The sequence below is a fragment of the Lampetra fluviatilis genome, chromosome 40 (genome assembly GCF_964198595.1).
Source record: "Lampetra fluviatilis chromosome 40, kcLamFluv1.1, whole genome shotgun sequence".
Lineage (NCBI taxonomy): Eukaryota > Metazoa > Chordata > Hyperoartia > Petromyzontiformes > Petromyzontidae > Lampetra > Lampetra fluviatilis.
This window is the reverse complement of record NC_136314.1, coordinates 4190381-4212462: the sequence shown is the minus strand read 5'-3', so window position 1 is coordinate 4212462 and position 22082 is coordinate 4190381. Positions and strand designations below refer to the sequence as shown.

At 48.2% G+C, this 22082-nt stretch overlaps 1 protein-coding gene across 1 annotated transcript in view; it reads right to left on the bottom strand.

Annotated features, from left to right (window-relative positions):
- The window catches only part of LOC144946248 (uncharacterized), a 62765-nt gene that overhangs the window by 18542 nt on the left and 22141 nt on the right, over positions 1-22082 (bottom strand). The window contains exons 12-21 of the mRNA XM_078875140.1: positions 21476-21556; positions 11415-11450; positions 9360-9395; positions 6991-7071; positions 6246-6281; positions 5524-5595; positions 4456-4500; positions 3301-3336; positions 1595-1630; positions 905-1000 (exon numbers count right to left, since the gene is read on the bottom strand). Of these exons, the coding sequence (XP_078731266.1) occupies positions 905-1000; positions 1595-1630; positions 3301-3336; positions 4456-4500; positions 5524-5595; positions 6246-6281; positions 6991-7071; positions 9360-9395; positions 11415-11450; positions 21476-21556 (555 nt within the window). The remainder of the gene's footprint in view (positions 1-904; positions 1001-1594; positions 1631-3300; positions 3337-4455; positions 4501-5523; positions 5596-6245; positions 6282-6990; positions 7072-9359; positions 9396-11414; positions 11451-21475; positions 21557-22082) is intronic.

Sequence of the window (22082 nt, the reverse complement as noted above, 5' to 3'; positions counted from 1 at the left end):
GGCGGGGAAACGTCTCCACCAGACGGGAGCTGTGAGACAGCCATTTCTTACTTTGTTCATTCATTTGAGTTTTTTGCTTGGGAGTAGTCGGGGGTTTAATTTGCTTGCCTATGGCAGAGCCCGAACTAGCGGCGGGGGGTGCAGCAGCCGTGTTGACGGCCGTGCCAGGAAGTCCCTTGCTAAGCGCAGGGGAGACTTGGTCCATCACCCAAACTCATCGTGGACCACTGCATCTCGCTGGGGTCGACGCTGTCAGAGCCAGAGAGGCTTTGCGCCCAGAGGCAGAGACGTGTGGGGTCGGAGGTGAGCCGTGGACGGGCTGACGACGCTCACCGATCATACGGTGTCACCTTTGGCATTAAGGCGATGAATGAGAGGACTTATGAAGGCAGACGAAGAGGAGAGGGATTCCCGAATGGAGGGGCTAGCGCTGGGAGAGAAAGCACTGGTGCGTCGCAGCGATAACGATTTGTTTTTTTGACAGATGCCCCTGTAAGCCGGGGCGTCTCAGAATGCTTTAACAACGCGATAAGCGACTTACATCGCATCTCGCCCCACAGTGGCAGCTATCCCTGCGGGCACACGGTGACTTAGCACCTGGCCTGCAAGCAGGCATTAGTCTACCAGTAGGTGGGAGGTGGGGGGGGAGGCGGGCGATGATTGTCCATGTGAGTCTAATCCCAGTGGAATAATTTCCGCGTAATTTATCAAAATTTAACCGTGACGTCGACGCGCGAATGCCCACTCAGTGACACCCCGGGGGTCTTTAGCGCCCACCGCAGTTTACACCCCCCCCCCCCCCGCCGGTGACGGCGCTACCTACCGCTGGGCCGCGTCACCACCACTTTGAGTCATCCATCCATACCAAGCATCATCGTCGTCGTCGACTACCCAGGGTACTCACCTGCCCTGGGGGTCCTGCTGGTCCAGTGAAACCCGGGATTCCTTGAGGTCCTGGCAATCCCACCTCTCCCCGTTCACCTTTGGAGCCATCCCTGCCCTACGGTCGCAAGGCAAGAGAGCTGTTCCATCAACGCCAGTGTTGTCAGCTGATCCGGGTTTGACCCCCGGGGCAGGGATTGATTGGTGACCCGGATTGGGCACCGGCGTTGTGTTGAACTTCATTGCAGTCAACCGCACATGTTTGATAGGCCTAGGCTGTACTCTGACCGATAGCCCAATCAATGCGCTGCCACGACAGCTGGATGTCAAAGTTTGATCATTGGTGGCACTCGGCAAAAACAGCTGCCATATATACGTTGCACCCGTGAAGTAAAAATAAAACATCTCAAAGCACAGGTATTTTGTTGTTTTCCTAGAGGACGTCCTGATGGCAGCAGTCCCTGCGCAGACAATGGTAAACACAGCACCGGCGTGCAAGCGGACAATAGCCTGCCAGTAGAGGGGGGATGTGGCCATTTTTTTCAATGAACCACTCGAGCCAAATTTAAGGCACGGATATCCATTCATGGCCCCCAGCCAGTAGTGAAAATTCCACATTCCTATGCTGGTGGTCAGTATATTCATGGACCCCCAACTGTTCACGAATGGGCATGGCAAAGTGCACTATACTACTTGTATTCAATGTACTTACATCTCGCCCTGGCGTGCCGGTATCCCCCTTGTCTCCCTGAAGGCGACATAATTCGTTAATATAGATTGCGATGCTGTACGATGGAATTTTCCTATTGGAAACGCACAGCGATGGGACACAGCAAGCCAATACAAATATACGTGCAGTGCAATTATGCAATGCAGCGCAAATGGCAAAGGCAAAGCAATAGAATGCAAAGGGGAAAGAACGCAATAAAGGGACAATGCAATGCTTACTTTACGACAATCAATGAAGGCATTAACAATCCAGAAGCAATGCGATGAAACCAAATCAGAACTTAATTGCTTAGAGGAAACGCAATGCCAGAACGTACAATGCAATGCAATATAAGTCAGCACAATGCGATCATAGGAAGCACTGCAAATTATATAATTATTTCACATTCATATAGCGTCTAAATACAACTGCATCTCAAGATGTTTCACGGGAGGAAGAAAAAAACACAACATAAAATAACGATTATTAGCTCACAACGAAAAAAGATGGGGGTCTTGAGTCATCATTTGCACGCAAAAGCAGCCGCGGCTCAACTGCACGAAGTTGAAGCGGTAAGAGAATTCTGAACTTCGGGAGCAGAGGCCGTACAAGGAGCTACGCTCCCACGGAACGAAGGGTTTGCCTGCGGGCCACTGTCTGCTGGCGGCCTTGATTGCTGGAGCGGAGATAGTGTGCCAGAGAGTAGAGTAAGATGAGAGAGAGAAGAGAGGAGAGATCTCGATTTAAAGCTTTCGGGACTGCAGGGATTCATGTTCTTGGTTCTTTCGGTAAAGTCACGTAGAAGGTAAATAATAAAATAATACAAATAAAATAATAACATTCTCACGACGTTTCGATTGCAACACAAGCAATCAACACCTGATGATGATTGATTGTGTTGCAATCGAAACGTCGTGAGAATTTTATTGTTTTAATTTTATTATTTTAGTATTTCCCTTCGACGTGACTTTACCGAAAGAACCAATAATAAGAGAGGAGAGGTAAAAGAGAGTGTGGAGGGCGAGCAGAGTGAGATGAGAGAGAAGAGAGGTAAGATAGAGTGTGGAGGGGGAGCAGAGTGAGATGAGAGAGAGAAGAGAGGTTAGGAGGCAGGGGAAAGCCCATCACGAATTCATAAAAAAAAAATCTCTGCAATATTAAAATGAATCCCAGACCTGACAGGAAGCCGGTGGAGTGCAGTGAAAAGAATAATGCAGCGGAGAGACAACGCGGTGGATAATACAATACGGAGAGAAGGATGCAATGCAGTTTAACAGAATTATTGAAACGCCCTAGAAACAGACGACGGAACGGACGAAATAAATACAGCACAGAGCAAAGGAACACGGGCAACATGACTCAGAGAGACAATGCAATGGGAAATGCAATATGCGGGAAAAATTAATGCAGTGCAGTACAAATTAATGCGAGGCAATGCCATCGCGCTGTGATGGCACACGTATCGCCGTGCTGCGCGGAAGATACAACGCGGTGAGATGTGATTGCAACCCGCTGCAACGAAATGCGTCCAACGCGATGCGAGTGTAGGCACTGCAATGCATTTGGAAGCACTGCAGCGGAAAAAGGCAAGGTTTGCCTGGCGCAACAGAACGCGATGCGGAGCAACGAGCTGCACGCCGCAAGGCGGCGGCGCACGTTGCGACGGTAAGACGATGCAACAGTGACACGGAGGAACGTGCAGGCTTCACCTTTTTCCCATCTTCACCGGGGCTCCCTTCAGCACCCTGTACGCCACACACACGCACACGCACGCAGCGCGACGCCGCCATTGCCACGACCGTCACACAATGTCACGAGGTAAAGGCCGGGGTGGCGTGATGCTCAACAGAGTCTGTCCAGGTTGCTCGGTTCATAAAACTTCCCTATGACTATGGGACAGTGGTGGAAATTCCACATTTCTATGGCAAGGGATTGAACAACTGCATAGCCACTGCTGCCTTGGGTACGCATTTTATGCACCTAAGACGGATGATGATCGGCTGAGTTGATCTCCAGCCGGGTTTGTGAACTCGTGATCCTCATGATTTCAAACCGATCGGTTTAATGACAGTGCCACAAAACCAGATCCAAGTGGCCGTATTCTCCAGATTACAAGACACACTTCTTTCCCCTGCACAGGTTCCGCCCCCATTTTAAGCGGTAGACGCCTTCCAAGGGAGCACGCAAAGTGAAAACGCGCGCACGCACGTACGTTGAACTTCTTTCGCACCGTACGTAGCCAACCGTGCTAATCAGAGGTGCGGACCGCAACCTGCTTGCTGTCCCACCGCGTAGCCAAGGGGGCCGGCAACGTGCGGCCCTTTGAAGTGACTGCTTCGTGACGGTCATTTAATAAGGGACCCCCGTCTGGTATTCACCCATGTGCATTGGGGGCTTTTTAAAAGTTGCGGGATTTTTTTTTTTACACCGATGGATCTTCTTCTTCTTCTTCTTATTATTATTTCGGTTGCTGACCGCTGGCATAGCCGCACGTCGAGTGAATTCAAACCGCACATCGCGAATTAGGCCAGCCGCGCGCACAGCGCGGAATCACACAAACCGGCACCTGCGCAAAATTCGAGGGAGACCTGTGTTTTAAAGCCAAAGTTAGGAGTGTGGCTTGTGAGCCGGGAGGCCTGTCTGTGTGACCAGATATGCATAACTTGATGGATACCGGGCACAAGTTTGAGGCGCGTGTTACTTCACAGTATAATTGCTGGATAATAATAAAGCTAACTGCATGTTATTGAAATTTAATTTTTTGGTTATGTTGTTAAATCGATGGCTTGCAAGCAATTCAATTGGCCAATCATTGATAGGGTCAATGAAGCATCATGGGAATGTTCAAGGAGGGCAGCACTCACATCTTTTCCATGTTCACCGGGTTTTCCATCTTCTCCCGCTTTCCCCTGATTACAAACACAACAATTAAACAAGGCAAGCACGTAAAAGCAGGGCCATTTATGGCAATGGCCCTCTATTGGGGCAGCGTTATGTAATCCACCAACCCTTTGCCTGAATTGGAGACAATAATACAAATATTTTTTTATCACGTACAATATTTTGTGGACACAAATGACCGTGACTCTGAGGCATGTAGCGTTGGCTCAATGCGTCGCTCGAAGGCCAGGGGATAGAGTAGCTGAGAATCTTAAAGTGTCTCTTCGAAGTCGGTGCAGATTGAACGCTGCTGTTGCTGCTGTCGTAGCGAAAGCACAGCGGGATGGCGTTTCAGACGGCGGTGCGTTCCCACGGAGAAAAACGACTCCCGGCGGTAACGGTACTGCTTCCCCGCTCTCGGGGAGGCTGTGAGCATCGCTGCGGAGAGAGATCTACAGCGAGCTGCGGGGCCACGAGAGCGGGCAGAGACACGGGGGGGCGTGGGGGGGGGCACCCATGGTGAAACGAAACGACGCCTGGCAGTTGGTGTCGAAGAGGAGGTTCAGAGTTGCTCTCTGTGTACGTACGTATTTGCATTGAACTTCTGTCGCGCCGTACGTAGCCAACCGTGCGAATCGGAGGCGCGGCTGCTGCTGCGGAAGGCTCTGCTGCGAGCCCGGGTGCTGAGCAATGCTCGCGAACAGAAATACGGTGGACGGCCGAAAGTCGAGGCCACGGTGGCAAATCTTGTAGCCGACGCTACTGCCGATGAATTCGACAAAAAATTACAACGATGACAGTTTTGCCTCTACAACCGCTGCTGATGATGGTGATGGTGCCGATGAATTACTCCCAATCTGCACGGTTGGCTACGTACGGCGTGAAAGAAGTTCAAAGTACATACGTACAAAGCCCCCCCCTTATTCCTGAGCAGCACGGCGGCCACGTGCGTTTTGGCCACATTGTTTGAGCCGCGCTGTCGGCGCGACCGAAGCGAGGCCTCGTCAATGGGTCTGCGTCTCGTATCATCGTTGACGTCCTAATAAACTCACGTTGCTTCCCGGAGTTCCCGGAGGCCCCACTGCTCCAGGAATTCCAGGTTCTCCTCGCAGGCCAGGCAAGCCCTGTGGCACATTAGGAGAGAAAGCACAAAAACAAATATGTAATAAGGCAAAGATCCCCCTATAGCCTTCAACGGACTGTTGGGGCGAGTGCTGTCACCTATAAAGGCCGGCTCGGCACACGAGGGAGTGAGTGGCCATCGCCACGTGGCATCCTGCCCTCGGCCTCGAGCTTTGGCCCTCCAGGAACACCTGGGCAGCCCTACTCAGGGCCACACAAGGGCACCGCGGTGGTCGTAAACTAAGGTGGGATGACGGCGATGAAGACGATGCGGCCGTGCCTTACAAAGCAGAAGCCGCGATCAACAATGCAGCGAAAGGCGGTTCAAAAAGATCCACGACGGATTTCACGACGGTTGGAGGGGCGGCGTGTTGCCCGCGTGACAGCGAGCGGGGGTCACGCGGTTCAAGAGTGGCGGCAATAGACGTTGGTGACGAGGGCAGCGGCGTAAGGGCAAGAACGGCAGTGATCCCCCAACATGCACCACGGTTTATGGTGCGCGTGAGCTCATCTGCCGCCGTATACACAGCGGGATGGTGTTCAACCAAGATGTTCTAAGTCGGTGCTTGGGCGTTGGCGATTTTATAAACATTAAGACTCGTGGAGAAGCGTTCAGAAATGTCTCTCAGATTTTGGTTGGGATAAAACTTACATCTCTCCCGGGGTCGCCCAGCTTGCCCGGATCTCCCTGTGAATTGACATCACACGTTTAGGCACACGTGACAACACAGGTCTCATCAAAATAACTCTCCTGTGTTTCTGCACTCAAAACGAGCGTGAGGTGGAGCTCATCGCCATTAATGGCCTGAGCTAAGCTTGGAAACTCCACGTTCATATGCCGGCGCCAGTCGATCCATAAAACGTCCGTTGCTGACTTTGCACAAAGTGGTGCCTAGATTAGGAGCGCCGTTGGAGAAAATGATTGGGCTGGGTCAACCACCAGACATCATCTTCCGATTGTGATCCTGGCATTGAACGTGGCGTCTAAAACCTGCTACCTTCCGATTGTGAGAGTCGCCACTCTCTGCCCATGGTTACATTCCTGAAAGTGAATCAACCCGATAATCAGACTGCACGTCAATTACAAGAAGGCAATCGTGAGAACAATCGAATAATATAATTACTCCACATAAGGGGATCTTGTTATCGTAAATGTTGAAAACTGCGAGAAATGCGTTGTTATGAATGGTGAGTCGGTAGATATGTTTAAGTCTGCTTTGAAAACCCATCTCGTTAAAGTGGCCTTCCCTAGTTTAGTCGGTTGCCCCTGGTTCTGTTATGTCTCCTGCTCTCCGTGTATTGCGCATTGAGATCCTAGGATTGAATGAGCAGTGCGGTCTTCATTGTGCAGATGATGGCGCTGGCGAATGTTGATGTCATGGGCCAAAGGCACGCACTCGGGGTCCTGAAGGTCCAGGCGGGCCATCTTTTCCATCAAGGCCATCCTTTCCATCAAGACCCGGTTGCCCCCTCTCTCCCTGAACAACAACAACAATGTACCAATAAATAGTCGCCACCACTACCACCAACAACAACCGCCACCACCACCACCATCATTATCCTCTTAAAAATAATCTGACATGACTGCTCTCATCATTATTACCATCATCTTCATCATCATTAGATTTCCAGTAAATAATCAAAGCTTAGATTATAAATACTAATCAACATAATCGAAAACATATTACATAATTGCCTTGATTATTATTATAATCATTTTCTGATTGCCATTAAATGATCAAATCTTTCTAAATAAATACGAACAAACAGAATCATAAAACAAATATTATGAAGAAGGAAGCAGAGATTCAGTCATCACAATAAATACATGTAATTATATAATTAACATTGCATTGAAAAATATTAATCATCGCTGTCATCACCGTTAAAGAAATAATCATCATCATCACCACCATCATCATCATCCAAGTATTTTAACATTCACATTATTGTCATTTCCGTTATTAAAACGTTCATCATCAACACAATCACGATCCAATTACCATAATAACCACAAGATAATAATAACTTTCCATTATACAAAGGATCAGCATGAAAATAATTATCACGGGGAAAAATGTAATACGTAACTTTAATCATAATCATCACTTTATATAAAAACCCATCAGCCTAATTGTAATAATAGAAAATATTTCATGATCAAAGTCAGGAAATGTAATAGTTTATCAACACAATAGGTCATTCACCGTCATCAACATCACACCAGTGTGTGACGGTGTATGACTGTGTGTGCGTGAGTGTGCATCGGTCAGTCGACCCGTGGCACCTGCTGGGTCTGCCCCGTGACCTCCTGCCAGCGGGCGTTCGACACTTCACGTGCCCTCAAGGTGCACTTGGCCTGGCACAAGCGTCGTGGTGACGTCACCGCCACTTAGTGGCGAATGGCGGTTGTTGTTGTTATGGGGAGCGGTGGTGGAGCGGTTAGCTACTAACCCGGTGACCCGAGTTCAATTCCCGCTCACGGCCAACACCCAGTGACGATTATCTGAACCGGTCCTTGGCCTCCCCTCGGTCGACTCAGCCTCAAATGAGTACCTGGTGCGGTGTGTCTTGTGCGAGTGTGCATGCATTGCAGTGACTGTGTATGTGTTTGCATGCATTACTGTGAGTGTGTGACAGAGCGTGTTTGCACCACTGTGCATGTGCATGCGTTCCTATGAAACTGTGTCTGTGCATTAATTAACTGAGAAAAAAGCATGCATTACTATGGAGCGTACGTGTGAATGTATGTACGAGCGTATGTATTACTTTTAGAGAGAACGCGTGTGTGGATGTGTGTGTGTGTGTGTGGAGAGCGGTGGTGTAGTGGTTAACATGCTGTGCTACGAACCCGGCGAGTTCAATTTCAGCTCATGGCCAACACCCAGTGACGATTATCTGAACCGGTCCTGGGCCTTCTCTAGGTCGACTCAGCATCAAATGAGTACCTGGTGCGATGTGTAAACATTGCCACTGGGGAGACAAAGGCGGCCGGGCGTGGTGGTGGTGGCAACCACCCCCTCGTGTGCCATGTCGGCCTTCATAGGTGCTCGCTAGCAGCACTGGCTCCAACAGTCTGTCCAAGGCTATACGGGGGATCTTTGTCTTTGTGCCTGTGTTGGATGGGTGCACTGGCATAGTGATTAGCGTCCTGTGCTGCGAACCCGACGACCTGAGGTCGATTAAGGCCCACTGATAACATCTCAATCATTCCTGGGCCTCTCCTCAGTTGACTCAGCCGAACATGTGTGCCTGCTGCACTGCTGGCTGTCCATGGTGCTGACCACACCACCAGCGCTAACAGGTGCTCGCGAACACCACTTCTACCCAGCAGTCTGTTGGAAGCAATATGGGGAATTTATATGCCTTCTGTTTGCTTATGCGCGTATGCGTAACTTTTAAACAAAGGTGGCCATGCTTAATGTTGGCCGCGCAGTCCCCTCCGTGCACTTTTCCGGGCCCTTAACAGCTGCTGGCCAAGAGAATTTTCCCCAACAGTCCGTTCAAGATGGGGATGTTTGTCTCTGCGCGACCGTTCGACGTGCGAGTGCACGCGGGTGCACTCGCAAAAAAAGAAGCATCCTCCGCATCACCACCTCCATACAAATGAAGCGAACGTCCCGGACACATCCGCCAAGCACGGGCTCAAATACTTAAGCAAGTTTCAGCTCCCACACGCCTGACAGTAATATTGATTAAATGAAAGTAATTGTGTAAGATCTATATTTTATATTTCTCTCCCTTTCCTCGCAAGAGCCGTTATTACCTTCTCGCCTTGAGTTCCTCGCTCCCCCGGGTCACCCTGCAGGCACGCAAAAAAAAGGAAGATTTATTATCACTGCGGATAAAACTGGTCCCCACCATGGGAAGGTGGAGTTCGCACGGCTGTGGGTTACCAGTAGAGATGATAGTCAACCTCAACGATCCTTGAAGTAGGCAGACACGAGTATCATTTAACACGTAGGCTTTTGCAACTAATATTATCGATGAGGGTTTTTTGGGGTTAGATCACATTAATATAAATGTCGTGTCATTAAACCCGCCACCACCCAATGAGTAAGGTTTGTCACGTAAAACAAAATGTGTAAATTAGTTATTAGTTCGGCACACCGGTGTGTTGGAGAGTAAACTCACAATATTTACAATTACTTAATAGTTCGGCACACCGGTGTGTTGCCGGGTAAACCCACAGCATTCACAGACATGAGCATAATTGTCCATTTGAATAAATGTCAAATTCTGTGGCTGTGGTTCCAAAGCGGGAGACTAAGCGAATTAAGTGCACGAGCAATTTGAACAACTGCATGCAAAGTTCCAGAGTAAAAATTAAATTCCGGGAAAGAGCTGAGTGGAAGGGAGAGGCTATGATCGCCGAAGCATTTGAGAAAGGACATGGCGCAGACAGACAGAAAGAGAGAAAGGTTAGAACACTGAAACTGACATTCGGAAACAATTTGTCCGGGGTAAACTCAGAAAAACACTATCATGATCATAATCATCATCATCATAAGTATCATACTCGTGGGGGTCTACATAATGAGCACAGTACTAATCTTTGTATAACAATTTTATGCCAATTTTGAATAGATTTGCTCCCACCATGATAATGTGGAATTTCCCACCAATTGCTCAAGGCTGCTGCCAATGGCGATGAGCGTTCTTCCACTTGTCCGTCTGGAGCAGTCAGCGTCAGTGACGCGACCTCTATTTGAGTTGCATCTTCAAGAATTGTACTTTCGTCACCAACAGCCATGGTTCAATGCACTGCTGGATGAAGGTCTCACCCAAACCACCACCACTGCCACCACCTCCTCTCTGGAAATGTACGCGGGCTGTAACGTTATAAGTCCTGTGTCCCGTAGGGGTACGAATGAGGAATCATTGATTGTTCCATGGCCTGAGTAGGAATGAATAAATCAGATGCAATTGTAATGTTTCTCTAAGGTTTGCGCCATCAGTGGTTCTAAGGTTGTGGTGCTCATACATTGCTCATACACACAATACAATGGCCACTCCCACAGCTTCGTCGTCGTGGAGGTAGCTCAGCTCTCCAATCTTACATTTACATGCAAATTTCATCACTAGCCCCGCTCACTTCGCTTATGACCCTTGGACTACACCCATCTCAAATCTTTATAACATCCTGCCTCAGTAGCTCTCTCGCGATTTTTGTTCACCTGATGACGATTGCGTGCGTTGCGATCGAAACGTCGTGATATTTTTTATTATTTTTTTTATATCTACGTGGCTTTACCGAAAGACCCACAGAATATTTATTATTCTATTTTATTTAGCAGGTAATGTTCAAAGGCGTCCTGGCCACACGTGTTGATAGCTGACCATAGAGGTGGCTTTTATCATCATCATTATAGTCGTGGACAAATAGTCTCAATGCGTGTTGAGTCTAAATGTGGAGGGAAAAACCGGAGGAATCCGGATAAAATTCACGTGACCACCACGGGGGGAGAGAGAGAAAACACGCGGACTCCAAATATACAACAGGCATCGTCAGGGTCTGGGATTGAACCCACGATCTCCTGCGAGCCAGGCGAGAGAGATAACATCTTCCCACCACGTTTGGAAATCTGTTGCCAAGTATGGGGTTTTTTCCAGTCTCCTCTGGATTTTCTAAAATCATTAATTTCCAGATGTCACTTAAGTCACAAACAAAATGATGTTACCCACCTGTAAAAAAAAAAAACCCAATCAATTTCTACCTCCGACGAGATGACATTTAGATTTTTATTCACCATTAACTGGAGCACATTTTATGTCAGGCCATGGACTTTTCCCACCATCCCTCGTGTGTCGCGGTAATTACCCTGACTCCAGGAGGCCCAGCTACACCTTCTGGTCCCTGTGAAAGGAAAAAAAAGATTACATTTAAATTAGCAAAGCCGTGACATTTGGCAGTGTGGCAGTTTTACCATTAACAATTTCATTCTCGGCTGATACAATTTTTTATCTCAGGCGCATTTGAATCAATAATCATTCTTTATACAAATCCATTGCTAGCTTGTTTAATCTTACATTTCTTTGTGCTTGCCTAATTGTGGGTGTCACAGTGTTCTCACTCACTGCGCTACGAACCCAGTGACCTGGGTTCGACTCCTTGAAATATATATTTAGTTCCTGTAATTATCCCCACATTTTATTGCAAAAAATACGCTCTCAGCATCACTTCCCAAGATTAAATATCCCTTCGGATTTCTCGCAGAGCATTGCTTAATTCTCGATTTAGAAAATGGCCCACAGAACCGGATGTCGCAGAGCAACCTCGGAGAACCCTTCAAGTAACCTCTAGACCACACACAGGACAAAGCAGCACTTTTCCATTTACGCTACGTACGAGAGTAATGCTTATTACCGGACAGTCAATGCGTTATTTTAATTCTCAGAGCTGGAATTTAAGTGCAGGACCATGTATGCGGTATCCTTTATTTTCTGCAATCATTTGGTCGCTGGGCTGAGACCATCAATCAACTCAATTCACTTTAGGACCCAGTTTAATCACAGGCAGCTGCCTGGATTCGAAATCCAGGAAACTCAGTGGTGCCAGCTCATAATACCTCTGGGATTGATTAAATGAGTACCACTTTAGGAGGGAAGTCAACAGTGGCCTTTGCCATATGAATGTGGAATTTCCTCCACGGGTTCAGGGCTGCAGACAGGACATGAGCACCACCTCAAAGCTAATTTGAGCCAGAAATCACTTGAAGGCTTCTTCAGATGCAGCGCGATGCTTTAATGCCTCAATGTAAACCTTCACGGTGACGCATTACTGGCGATTCCGTATGGCCAATGAAGGAGCCACTATTAGAGATGCAATTCTAAGTGATTTAGGCATTCAATTGCCTTGTCGGAAAGTCGATGAATTGGATATGTACCAACCCACCCACTCACCCGCCCACCGCATTAAAATGTATATACTGGGCGAGTGCGAAGTTACATGGTCCACTGCTCTCTTCGTGAATTGCCAAGCTGCTCTTACGTTTGTGTGGGTTGGTCTCACAGAGATTCGTTGAACGTTGTTTCAATCCGCTAATGAATTCCCTTGCAGCGAAGGGATTTCTTTTTTTTTATGTTCTTGAGGTTCTTCCCGAGCTATTTTTTAAAAGTTAATGATCTCTATTTGTGGCAAATTTTTTTTATAAATTCACATTTATGTAGTTATTTATATTCCTATTGGGCAGAAAGCGGCGGCGCAGCCCTTAAGGTTCAGCCCACTGCGCTACAAACCTGCAACCTGAGTTCGATGCCAAGCCACGGCCAACATCAGTGGTCAGGGATATTTCAACTGGCGCCATGCCTACCTTCACTCACCAACTCTGACCGGCATGGTGAAGTATAATACATTAATACCCACAACCGAAACAGCATGGGGAGGCCTTTATCCAGCAGTGGATTGAGAAAAGCCTGTGCATTTTTTAAAAATGTTTTTACTTTACGTTCTTATTGCACTATCCGTGTTGTGACGTCTTGAGGCAATGATGTTCCCATGCAGAATGCTCACAGTGAGTGAGGAGTGTCACATGACATCAGAATCAGAATCTCTATTTAGAGAGGTCCAGTACATCGTATTGGTTAACTGGCCCTGCAAGTAGACGGCACAGAACTACTTCTGGAGTCACTTCAGTAGTTGGTCCCGCGTACGTTTAGCAAACTTTTGTCGAATTGCAATTGCATCAAATTGTCTCGAGAGCTAAAATACACCAAATTACCAATAGACGCAAATGTAATACTGTATTAGTTGTTTTGTGTAGTTATTGGTGACCGGGCCGAGGCCATGATCTCAATGTACTGGTTTAATCACGTGTGAACTAAATGTGATGATCAGTGGCTCAAACCCGAATTCAAACCCAGGATTTCAGCCGAGCTGATGTCCCTGACATGCCCATTGCGAGCCACCTTGAGCCAACTTACCACCTCTGGGTTTTTTTTAGTATTTAAATTTTCTGTTGGACATAACAGTCAACATCTACAACGGTCTCAACATTCCTCGTGTAACCTCGAGGTCGTCCTACGGAAACAGTGGCCCCGGCGATGAGAATGCAACATTGAAAGACCAATCTCGATTTGAAGTTTTTCGTGACTGCAGGAATCCACACTTTTTGGTTCTTTACCGAAAGAACCAAAGACTATTTAAAGACCACCAACAGAGATAAGTGAGGCCTACATTCTAATTCCAGGCAGAGACACACTTTACATTCAACTACACAAACCACCGAGGCGCTTTATTTAACCACGTCACTGCATTCAAAAAAACTATGCAGGAGGCTTTGGAAAAGAATGCAATGGCTCGCTTATCGAATAGGCTTGCACAGCTTGCTTAGCCTACTCCCATTGTTTTACTCCGCAATGAATCTCCCGACTCACGCATTGCCTTATCTGCATTAACACTCAACGGAATCCGTGACAAATGCATGATTTATTAACGAGACGCCGGCGACAACAGCCACGTGTGGTGGGAGTTTCCGCGGGTCATCTTGAGCGATCAATGGGAAACAAATAAAACGCACAAAGTGGCTTCCGCTATTTTCCCCGCGGGAGGCAACGGTTTGCTACGAGTAATTTCGACGCGATTTGGCAACATGCGCGTGTTTTTTCGTTGTCGCGCGGAATAATCCCGAAATCACAGTTTGCCGAGCACGAACCTAAAGGCTCATAGTGTCAGGTGGCCCAGGAAGAAAGTGTAATGGATTACAAGCTCATAAGTTTATCGAATTGAGCAAGGTTAATGTAATGACTTGGGAAATGTGACTATGGGAGAATGTGCAAACTCCAAATATATAGCAGGCGTCAGGGTCGGGATAGAACCCACAACCTCCTGCATACCGGGCGAGGAAGTTAACATCTCGCCACCGTGAAACGAAATGTGCGGACATCACACCGAGGAAGACGCTCTGCGACACGCACACTCAGCGGACGAAGCCCTGCGCTGCGACAGGTGGCAGTGGTGGTCTGCAGGCGAAGACTGAGCCTTGCCATGAGACAATGGAATTTCATCCCCCCCCAACCCCCCACCCTCAATATTTGAGTGCCCAAATGAAAGCGAGCACTCTACCCACCCTTTCGCGCGTACGAAGCGGGGAAAAATAGGCGGTGCCTTGTCAATTCGATTTGTAGCCCTGCGCCACCCGACCAGAACCACGCGAAGTCAGCTGTCGTGTGGGAGCAAAATGTGCCACGCCGATTTCGTTTCCCATAAAAAAATCGGCAAATTTTTGTTTTTGAGAAGCAGGCAAAACGTTGACAATTTTGCACAAAATTAGAGGTTGCATATCTATCTGATGTGATGCCCACACGACGACCCCACCCAAAAGGAATCCCAATCGCAAAGCATCATCTTGGTTGTGAAAGCCTACGTATGAAAGGAAGGAAAACTATTTTTTACTGGACTTGCGAATGACATTCATAGGGTTTTTAATGTCTATCTTCTTGGTTCTTTCGGTAAAGTCACGTAGAAGGGAAATAATAAAAATAAACATAACACAATTATTTTATTATATTATATTTTTATATTATGTTATTTTATTATATTATTTTATTTTATTATTTTATTATTTTAATATTTCCCTTCTACGTGACTTTACCGAAAGAACCAAGAAGATGAATCCCTGCAGTCACGAAAGCTTTAAATCGAAATTTTTAATGTCTACTTTAGCCGGCTGAAATTAATTCACGAAGTGCCCTGCACAGTGCCGTCGAGCTGCGCTATGAAACTTGGTGACCCGCGATCACCACCCTTCACCAACCTGCCCTGACCAGTGTGGTGAAGTATGGCCAGAGAACCCCCACGACTGACATGGCATTAGTGGATTGCTCTTCATCCATTGGTGGATTGAGAATGGATGGAATTTATCTTATAAATTATTTTTTCATAAAACGAAATACAATTTGGGTTCACGAGAAATGTAAATGGCAGTGGCATCTCAAGCTGCTCAAAACAACATTTGCCAGTTGCTCCTTTCCATTCATGGACATGACCACGTGGTGGCACGTCCACATTCCTATGTCTGGGACGAGTCTGGCTTCTGTAGGATGAACACTGCTGATTTAGCTCAATTCAGCGTGCGTGATTTTATCCTGGACATCTGCGAAAAGAGCTTCCTAACTCATCAGATTCTTCCAATGTAAATTGAAGGATTCTGATCTACCCTGGAGACACGATGATGACCGTGCCGAGCCAACCCCCTTGTGACTGGGAATTGAACTTGTACCAGCACTACCTGGCCAGAGAGAATTGTACTATCAGTACAAGTTCCGTTATAGGTAAAGATCAGTTTAACACGTAGGATTTCGCGACCAATATCATCCTAAATAGAGGTTTCTTGGGTCAGATCACATAAATATATAAATGTGTCGTTAAACCAGCCACCACCCGACACAGCCAACTAGTAAGGTTTGTCACGTAAACACAACGTGGCAATTCGTCACTAGTACAGCACACCGGTGTGTTGGAGAGCCAAGCCACAACATTTACAATCTGAGTACGACGTTTCGCCAGTAATTACAACTGTCTTCATCAGGCGACAGTTCACACGGAGGACATGCAAGCGTTAATGAAGAGTGACAATCTCTAAGATGATTATGGGCCATAATGGGAGATGCGTATGTGTGCAGGCATGCTGCGAATATTTGCACGCCGCTTTCATCTGTTTCCACTCATTTGTTTTCATTTAAAAGCTAACAAATATTCGGTGACATTTTTTCACGTTGAATTATTCGTCGACGCCGAGTCTGGAACTTAATTCAATGACCTTCGAACAGGAGGTGGCTTGTGGTTGGCTCAGGGCACCAACGCTGCGTCACGATGTTCAGCCGGCATCGCCTGGAGCCTCGGTTTTACTCCAGGTATCAGGAGTGTGTGATTGACCCTGCGATTGGTGGCAGAGTGGGCTGATGTTACAACTCATCCTGCTCGGAAACTCAGAATATGTATTCATCGTGGAGAAATCCGATGAGCTATGAAGCTCTTTTTCACAGATGTCCAGTAACCAACGACTGCATAAATATAAAGTTAAGATTATATTTGATTGTGTAATCTGGCTTCTTTTCCAGCTCTTGAAACGTAAACATTTCGATTTGATTGCTAAGGAACAAACACTATTAGCGTGGCATACACGAGGTTTGTATGCTGTCACAGCAGTGTAAACGGTCAGCAAGCCGCACTTGCAACCCAGAGGCCACGTGGCAGTCGAGACAACGGGGCAAGGTGTTTAAGTCACCCTTCCATCGCCTCTGTCCACACAGCAGCATACACGGGTTCTACCACAGCCCGGTAGATCGCCAGGTCATGTGTGGTAGGCGTGAACGTGAGAACTCTCACCCAATTCCAAGACGTCTGGCCAGCGTGGAAGAGTAGGCCAAAACACCCTCCAGAGAAGCCCTCTGGAGCTCCCCTCAAGTGTCGGGCCCTTCCACTAGCAATGTGGAATTAGCATGCGATTGCAGGGCTGCACCTGAACCTTTAATCAGAGGTTTGGCCCGACAGTAGCCGGTCATCCACGCAGCAGCGGCTGTTGGCTGGCCATCGAACAAAGACGGCCAATGCACCGCGCGCGTTCAGACGCGCTTCTGCGGCCGTCTGGAAAGCTCTCCCTTCCGATATGAGGAAGCCGCTGGAGATGCGCACTTTTAAATCATCTCGCTTGAAAACGAATTTCTTGAGAGCTGCCTGTTTCACCTTCTTGGTTCTTTCGGTAAAGTCACGTAGAATGGAAGTAATCAAATAATAAAAATAAAACATAATAAAATAATTCTCACGACGTTTCGGCCACAACGCAAGCAGCCGTCCTCAGGTGGAGAACGTCGTGAGAATGAGTTTATAATTTAATTATTTTTATTATTTTATTATTTCCATTCTACGTGACTTTACCGAAAGAACCAAGAAGATGAGTCCCTGCAGTCACGAAAGCTTTAAATCGAAATTTAACTGCCTGTTTGTGTTTAGTTTGTTGTCCTTCCCCCGCACGTGCTATTAGCGCGGTTGGCTACGTACAAGGGTGGTGGTGAGCACCTGGAGGCAAGGGTGGGCAAAGCATGTGGATCTGTGAAACTCAAAATGCCCACTGTAGCTGCGATGTAGCTGGGACGTACATTCATCCCAGCAAATGGCTTCCCGAGAACCCATCTGTGTGGACATGTGAATGTTGTCCTCTCAGACACGTGGGTTTTCTCCTAGTCCTCTAATGTAGCCCCCCCCCCACCACGTGCTCAACAAAAAAGGCTTAAACGCGGACAATGCAGAACCAGCCTGGAAATAATGCCCTGGGGTTCCCTGGATCTGAATGAAGTCACATTGTTGAAGTCGTTTGGTGACGTTAACTTCAACGTCAATGAGGTGGTGGTACATCACTCACCAACTGCGATAAATGAAAACGTCTGTTTCATCACAGGGACTTGACAGCGCAATTGGATTATAATTTGAAGAGAAAAAAATATATAATGATATTCCGAATATAACTCTGGTAATATATTTTATTATAATTTTTATTACTAACGCCACCTGGTTGAATTAATAATATCCCAGGACACCTTCAGTGAGTCACAAGAGTATTTTTGTTGATGCAGGTTCGTGTTTAGCAAGTAGGGTTAATTCTATCTTGAGTATTTTCTGCGTGGGAAGGAAGTGAAACTCTGCCCAGTTCGTTGAAATATCTGTGAGCCCCCTCACACAGTCCAGCCGAGTTAAACCCACAATATTGTATGTCTTGAATATTGCACATTATTGCAGAGGTTTTACCCCCGCCCCCCCTTAAAGGCCGGTCCATTGCAAAAGCACAAAGAGAGGGCACGACTCTGGTGGAGGATAACCTGAGAACGTCATGCGGAGCGACAGGCCAGGCAGCTTCCAACACAACATTGCGCAGCCGACGGAACGAACGAAAATGCCTCTCAGCCGATTCAGAACGAGCCCTCTTTTGCCATCGCACCAGGAGCTGGCCACGACCGCCAACAACCAACCCATTATTCATTGCTTTGAAACGTTTGCAAACCAATTTATTGCAATATTTCTTAACAGTCCCTACAAAACCCCCCCCCCAAACAGGCGTCTCTCTCATTCAGACCAAGAGCTGCTTTCAACGTGGAACGAGTCTCATCCTTTTAACATATTTAATTGAAACTCACTCACGTGACATTTGTTCACACTGCAGCTGAGGGGACATTATATATGGAAGGAAGCTAAACTGTTTTATTTTACACAGGTAAAGCCTACTGAGCTGCGACCTCTATTTCAGAGGCGACCTGGCCCCACATAGTCGCTCATCGAAGTGGCTGATATCATCACTACACGTGGGAATTTATAGTAGCACCCAAATAATCTAAACGCATGATGTTGTTTCTAAATGTGTAGGCAAGGGGGGGGGGGGGGCAAAACCGCAGGGGCCCCGGAGAAAAATCCAAGCGACCACCACGGGGAGAGAGAGAGAACACGCGGACTCCAAATATACTGCAGGCATCGCCGTCAGGGTCTGGGATCGAACCCACGGTCTTTCGCGTACCAGGTCAGGGAGATACAAAGCGGTGGCGGGCACCAATTGATTGCTCGTGAAGTTCTCCCACCGGCAACTTATCAAGAGATTTAGAAGCAATTGGGGAAACATCGATGGGCAGTGCACCGCATGCATCAGGGGTTGCTTTGCCAGAGAGGTTTTGCAACCGGCCCTCTCCCGACATATCCTTCAAGACGTTTAGATCCCTTTAAAAGCAAATATAAGCAAGATTGCGTCCTGTGATTGAACATGTGAACAAAAACACGTTTTTAGTCTATCAGGCTATGAGCTTTCCAGACCAATATTATAAAGCAGCATTTGTTTAACGCAAAACAAACTCTGGACCAGTTTTTACGCATACTGGGTTTCCTCAGCAGTGTCAGGGTGGTTAAACAAATGTTGGTCTATTGACCACATTGCTATTGGCAAGTGCACTCCATGCAATGGGACCTCATTCAACGCACAAAGCAGCGGGTTGCACCTTTTCACACACTCTGCGAGACGAATGTTCGTCGCATGGCGGCCAAAACAAATATGTTTCCATTCTGTGAGACTGGAATTTAGCCAGATTGGAACCAAATCCATCGCGACGGTCGCTGGGCGAATGAGCTGAGAACATCGACTCTCTGGGCGCCTGAGAACCCAGATTAATCATCGCGGCAAAAAACCTGGGTTTGAGCACCGGACTCTGTTGTAGACATCTATAATCACAGTAATTGTCATGCACATTCCATGTTTGACACAGGCCTCCACTAAAAGATTCTCACAGGGTTTTCACTCTGGTTTTAAATCAATCATTTTATTGATTTGTTGCCTCCTGGGGCCTTATAGAGCATAGAGGAATGTGCCATTTGTGAGCACGTATTAGGGCCGACAAAGCATACCACGCACCAGCACACCAAAGACAAAGATCCCCCGTACAGCCTTCAACAGACTGTTGGGGCGAATGCTGTTAGCGAGCACCTATGAAGGCCGGCACATGAGGGGTAGGGTGGCCAGCACACCACGCCTGGCTGCATTGGTCTCCCTAGTGGTGATGCTTACTACACACTGCAACAGGTGTTCATTTGAGGCTGAGTCGACCTAAGGGAGGCCCAGCATACCAACAACAACCGCCATTAGCCACTAAGTGGCAGAGACGTCACCACGGCTATTGTGCCAGGCTATGTGCACGTTGAGGCCACATGAAGTGTTGACGCCCGCTGGCAGGAGGTCACGGGGAAGACCCAGGTGACACGGGTCGACTGACTGAGATGACTGGCCGATGCACCACCTGTGCCCCCTACTGTGTCAACTTGATGTGCTTTAGCCACTCGGCACTCCACTCATTGTTGCGAGCGTCGCTCCTCCGCCCTCCGCCCTCCGTTGTTGTTGGAGGGTGACTTCCACCAACTGCCCAGTAGAGTCCTTCACGAGCCTCCTCCACAGAGGCCGATATTGACACCACTGGCACCGGTCATCGGCAAGTCCACTAAGCTCCACATCCTCCTGTATCACCCCATCTCTACTCTAGCCCGTGCCGCGCCCGTTTAGCCCCCTCCATCCGGCCGAACAAATGCTGTTTAGGCATGCGGTGGCTGGGCATGCGGGCTACATGACCCAGCCAACGCAGCCTTGTCTGCCGGAGGAGCTCACCGGTGGAACATTGTCCAGATCATTCAAGGATATGCGAGCTCCTCACACAATCCAGCCTGATTAAATCCAGGATGGATCGCTGGCAGGCCTGGCTAAATGTTTCTAACCGGCGAAGATGTTCCATTAGGGGGGGTCCACGTTTCGCAAAAGTAAAGAGGGGAGGGAATGAGTGTGGACGAGTAGACCTGAAGCTTCGTGTGGAGCAACTGATAAAAAGATAATGCTGCTCGACTGATTCGGAGTTAGACCTCTGCTGTCAAACCGGAGGCGGTCATACCACATACGCTCACGCAGATTATATACATGCGTGTGCATGGGGCGGTGACATCACCGAGACGTCGTGCGTGTGCTGCTTGATGCCCAGGTTCGTGGTTCAAACCCTGCGCCCCTCCCTGGCTAATACTGCGGATGTAATGAGCATACATTCCACTGCGTCGTCTGCTTCAGCAGAGTGTCAAAGATCCTGTGACGTTATTCGAAAAAGAGTAGGCCAAATTTGTGAACAGAAAATAACAGCGAGTGCAAATTATTTCGTTGGAAAACGAGGAGCATCATCATCATCCCCCTACTGTCAACACAACGTCCCACGTTCAGGCCGACGCTGCGCTCACCCTGTACCCACACAGGGACAGCTGTCACCAGGGGGTCCCCGGAGGGGAAAAAAAACCTGCTGTTTGAGACGTCCATCACGTTACGTTGTTGCGCGCTCGTTCACGAACGCGATAGCCCGTCACCCGAGTGCATCGCTCACCCGGTCCCCGGGAAGGCCGATGGGTCCTCTGTCTCCCTTCTGCCCATTTATTCCACTCTCTCCGGGGTCTCCGTGCTCCCCCTGTCGTGGAGGGGGGAAGAACGCGGACACTCGCTCACTCGGCATCTGGCCGCGGGCATCTTGACGAGCACCTCGACGACGAGTCGACATGGGAGGACAGCCCAACCGTGACCTCATTTTCACCGCGAAGACATCGGCGGCACGGGTAAGAGCGCGGCGATGAATTATCAATCAAGTCCCGCCGTGTGCCTGCTCAAACGAGGAGCGAGGGGGAAAGGGAGAAGTGGCCGGGTGGCTCAGCGGGAGGGCAGAGTGGCTCACGATCGAAAGGTCGCGAGTTCAGATTCTGGCGGAGGGTTGACTCAGCCCATCGCTCGTTCCTCCGGAGTCGATAAAATGAGCACCAATTTACGGGCAACGTCAAACAGTGGTTGTTCTAGGGAAAGACTCTCCACCCCCCGTCCCCCCCATCATAGCAATATAGAATTTTCACCACTGCTTCAGGGCTGTAAAGAGGAGTTGAGCACCGCATTGTATGAGCAGAACATCGCTTTGACTTTAGAGCATGAATACAATCAGATATTTT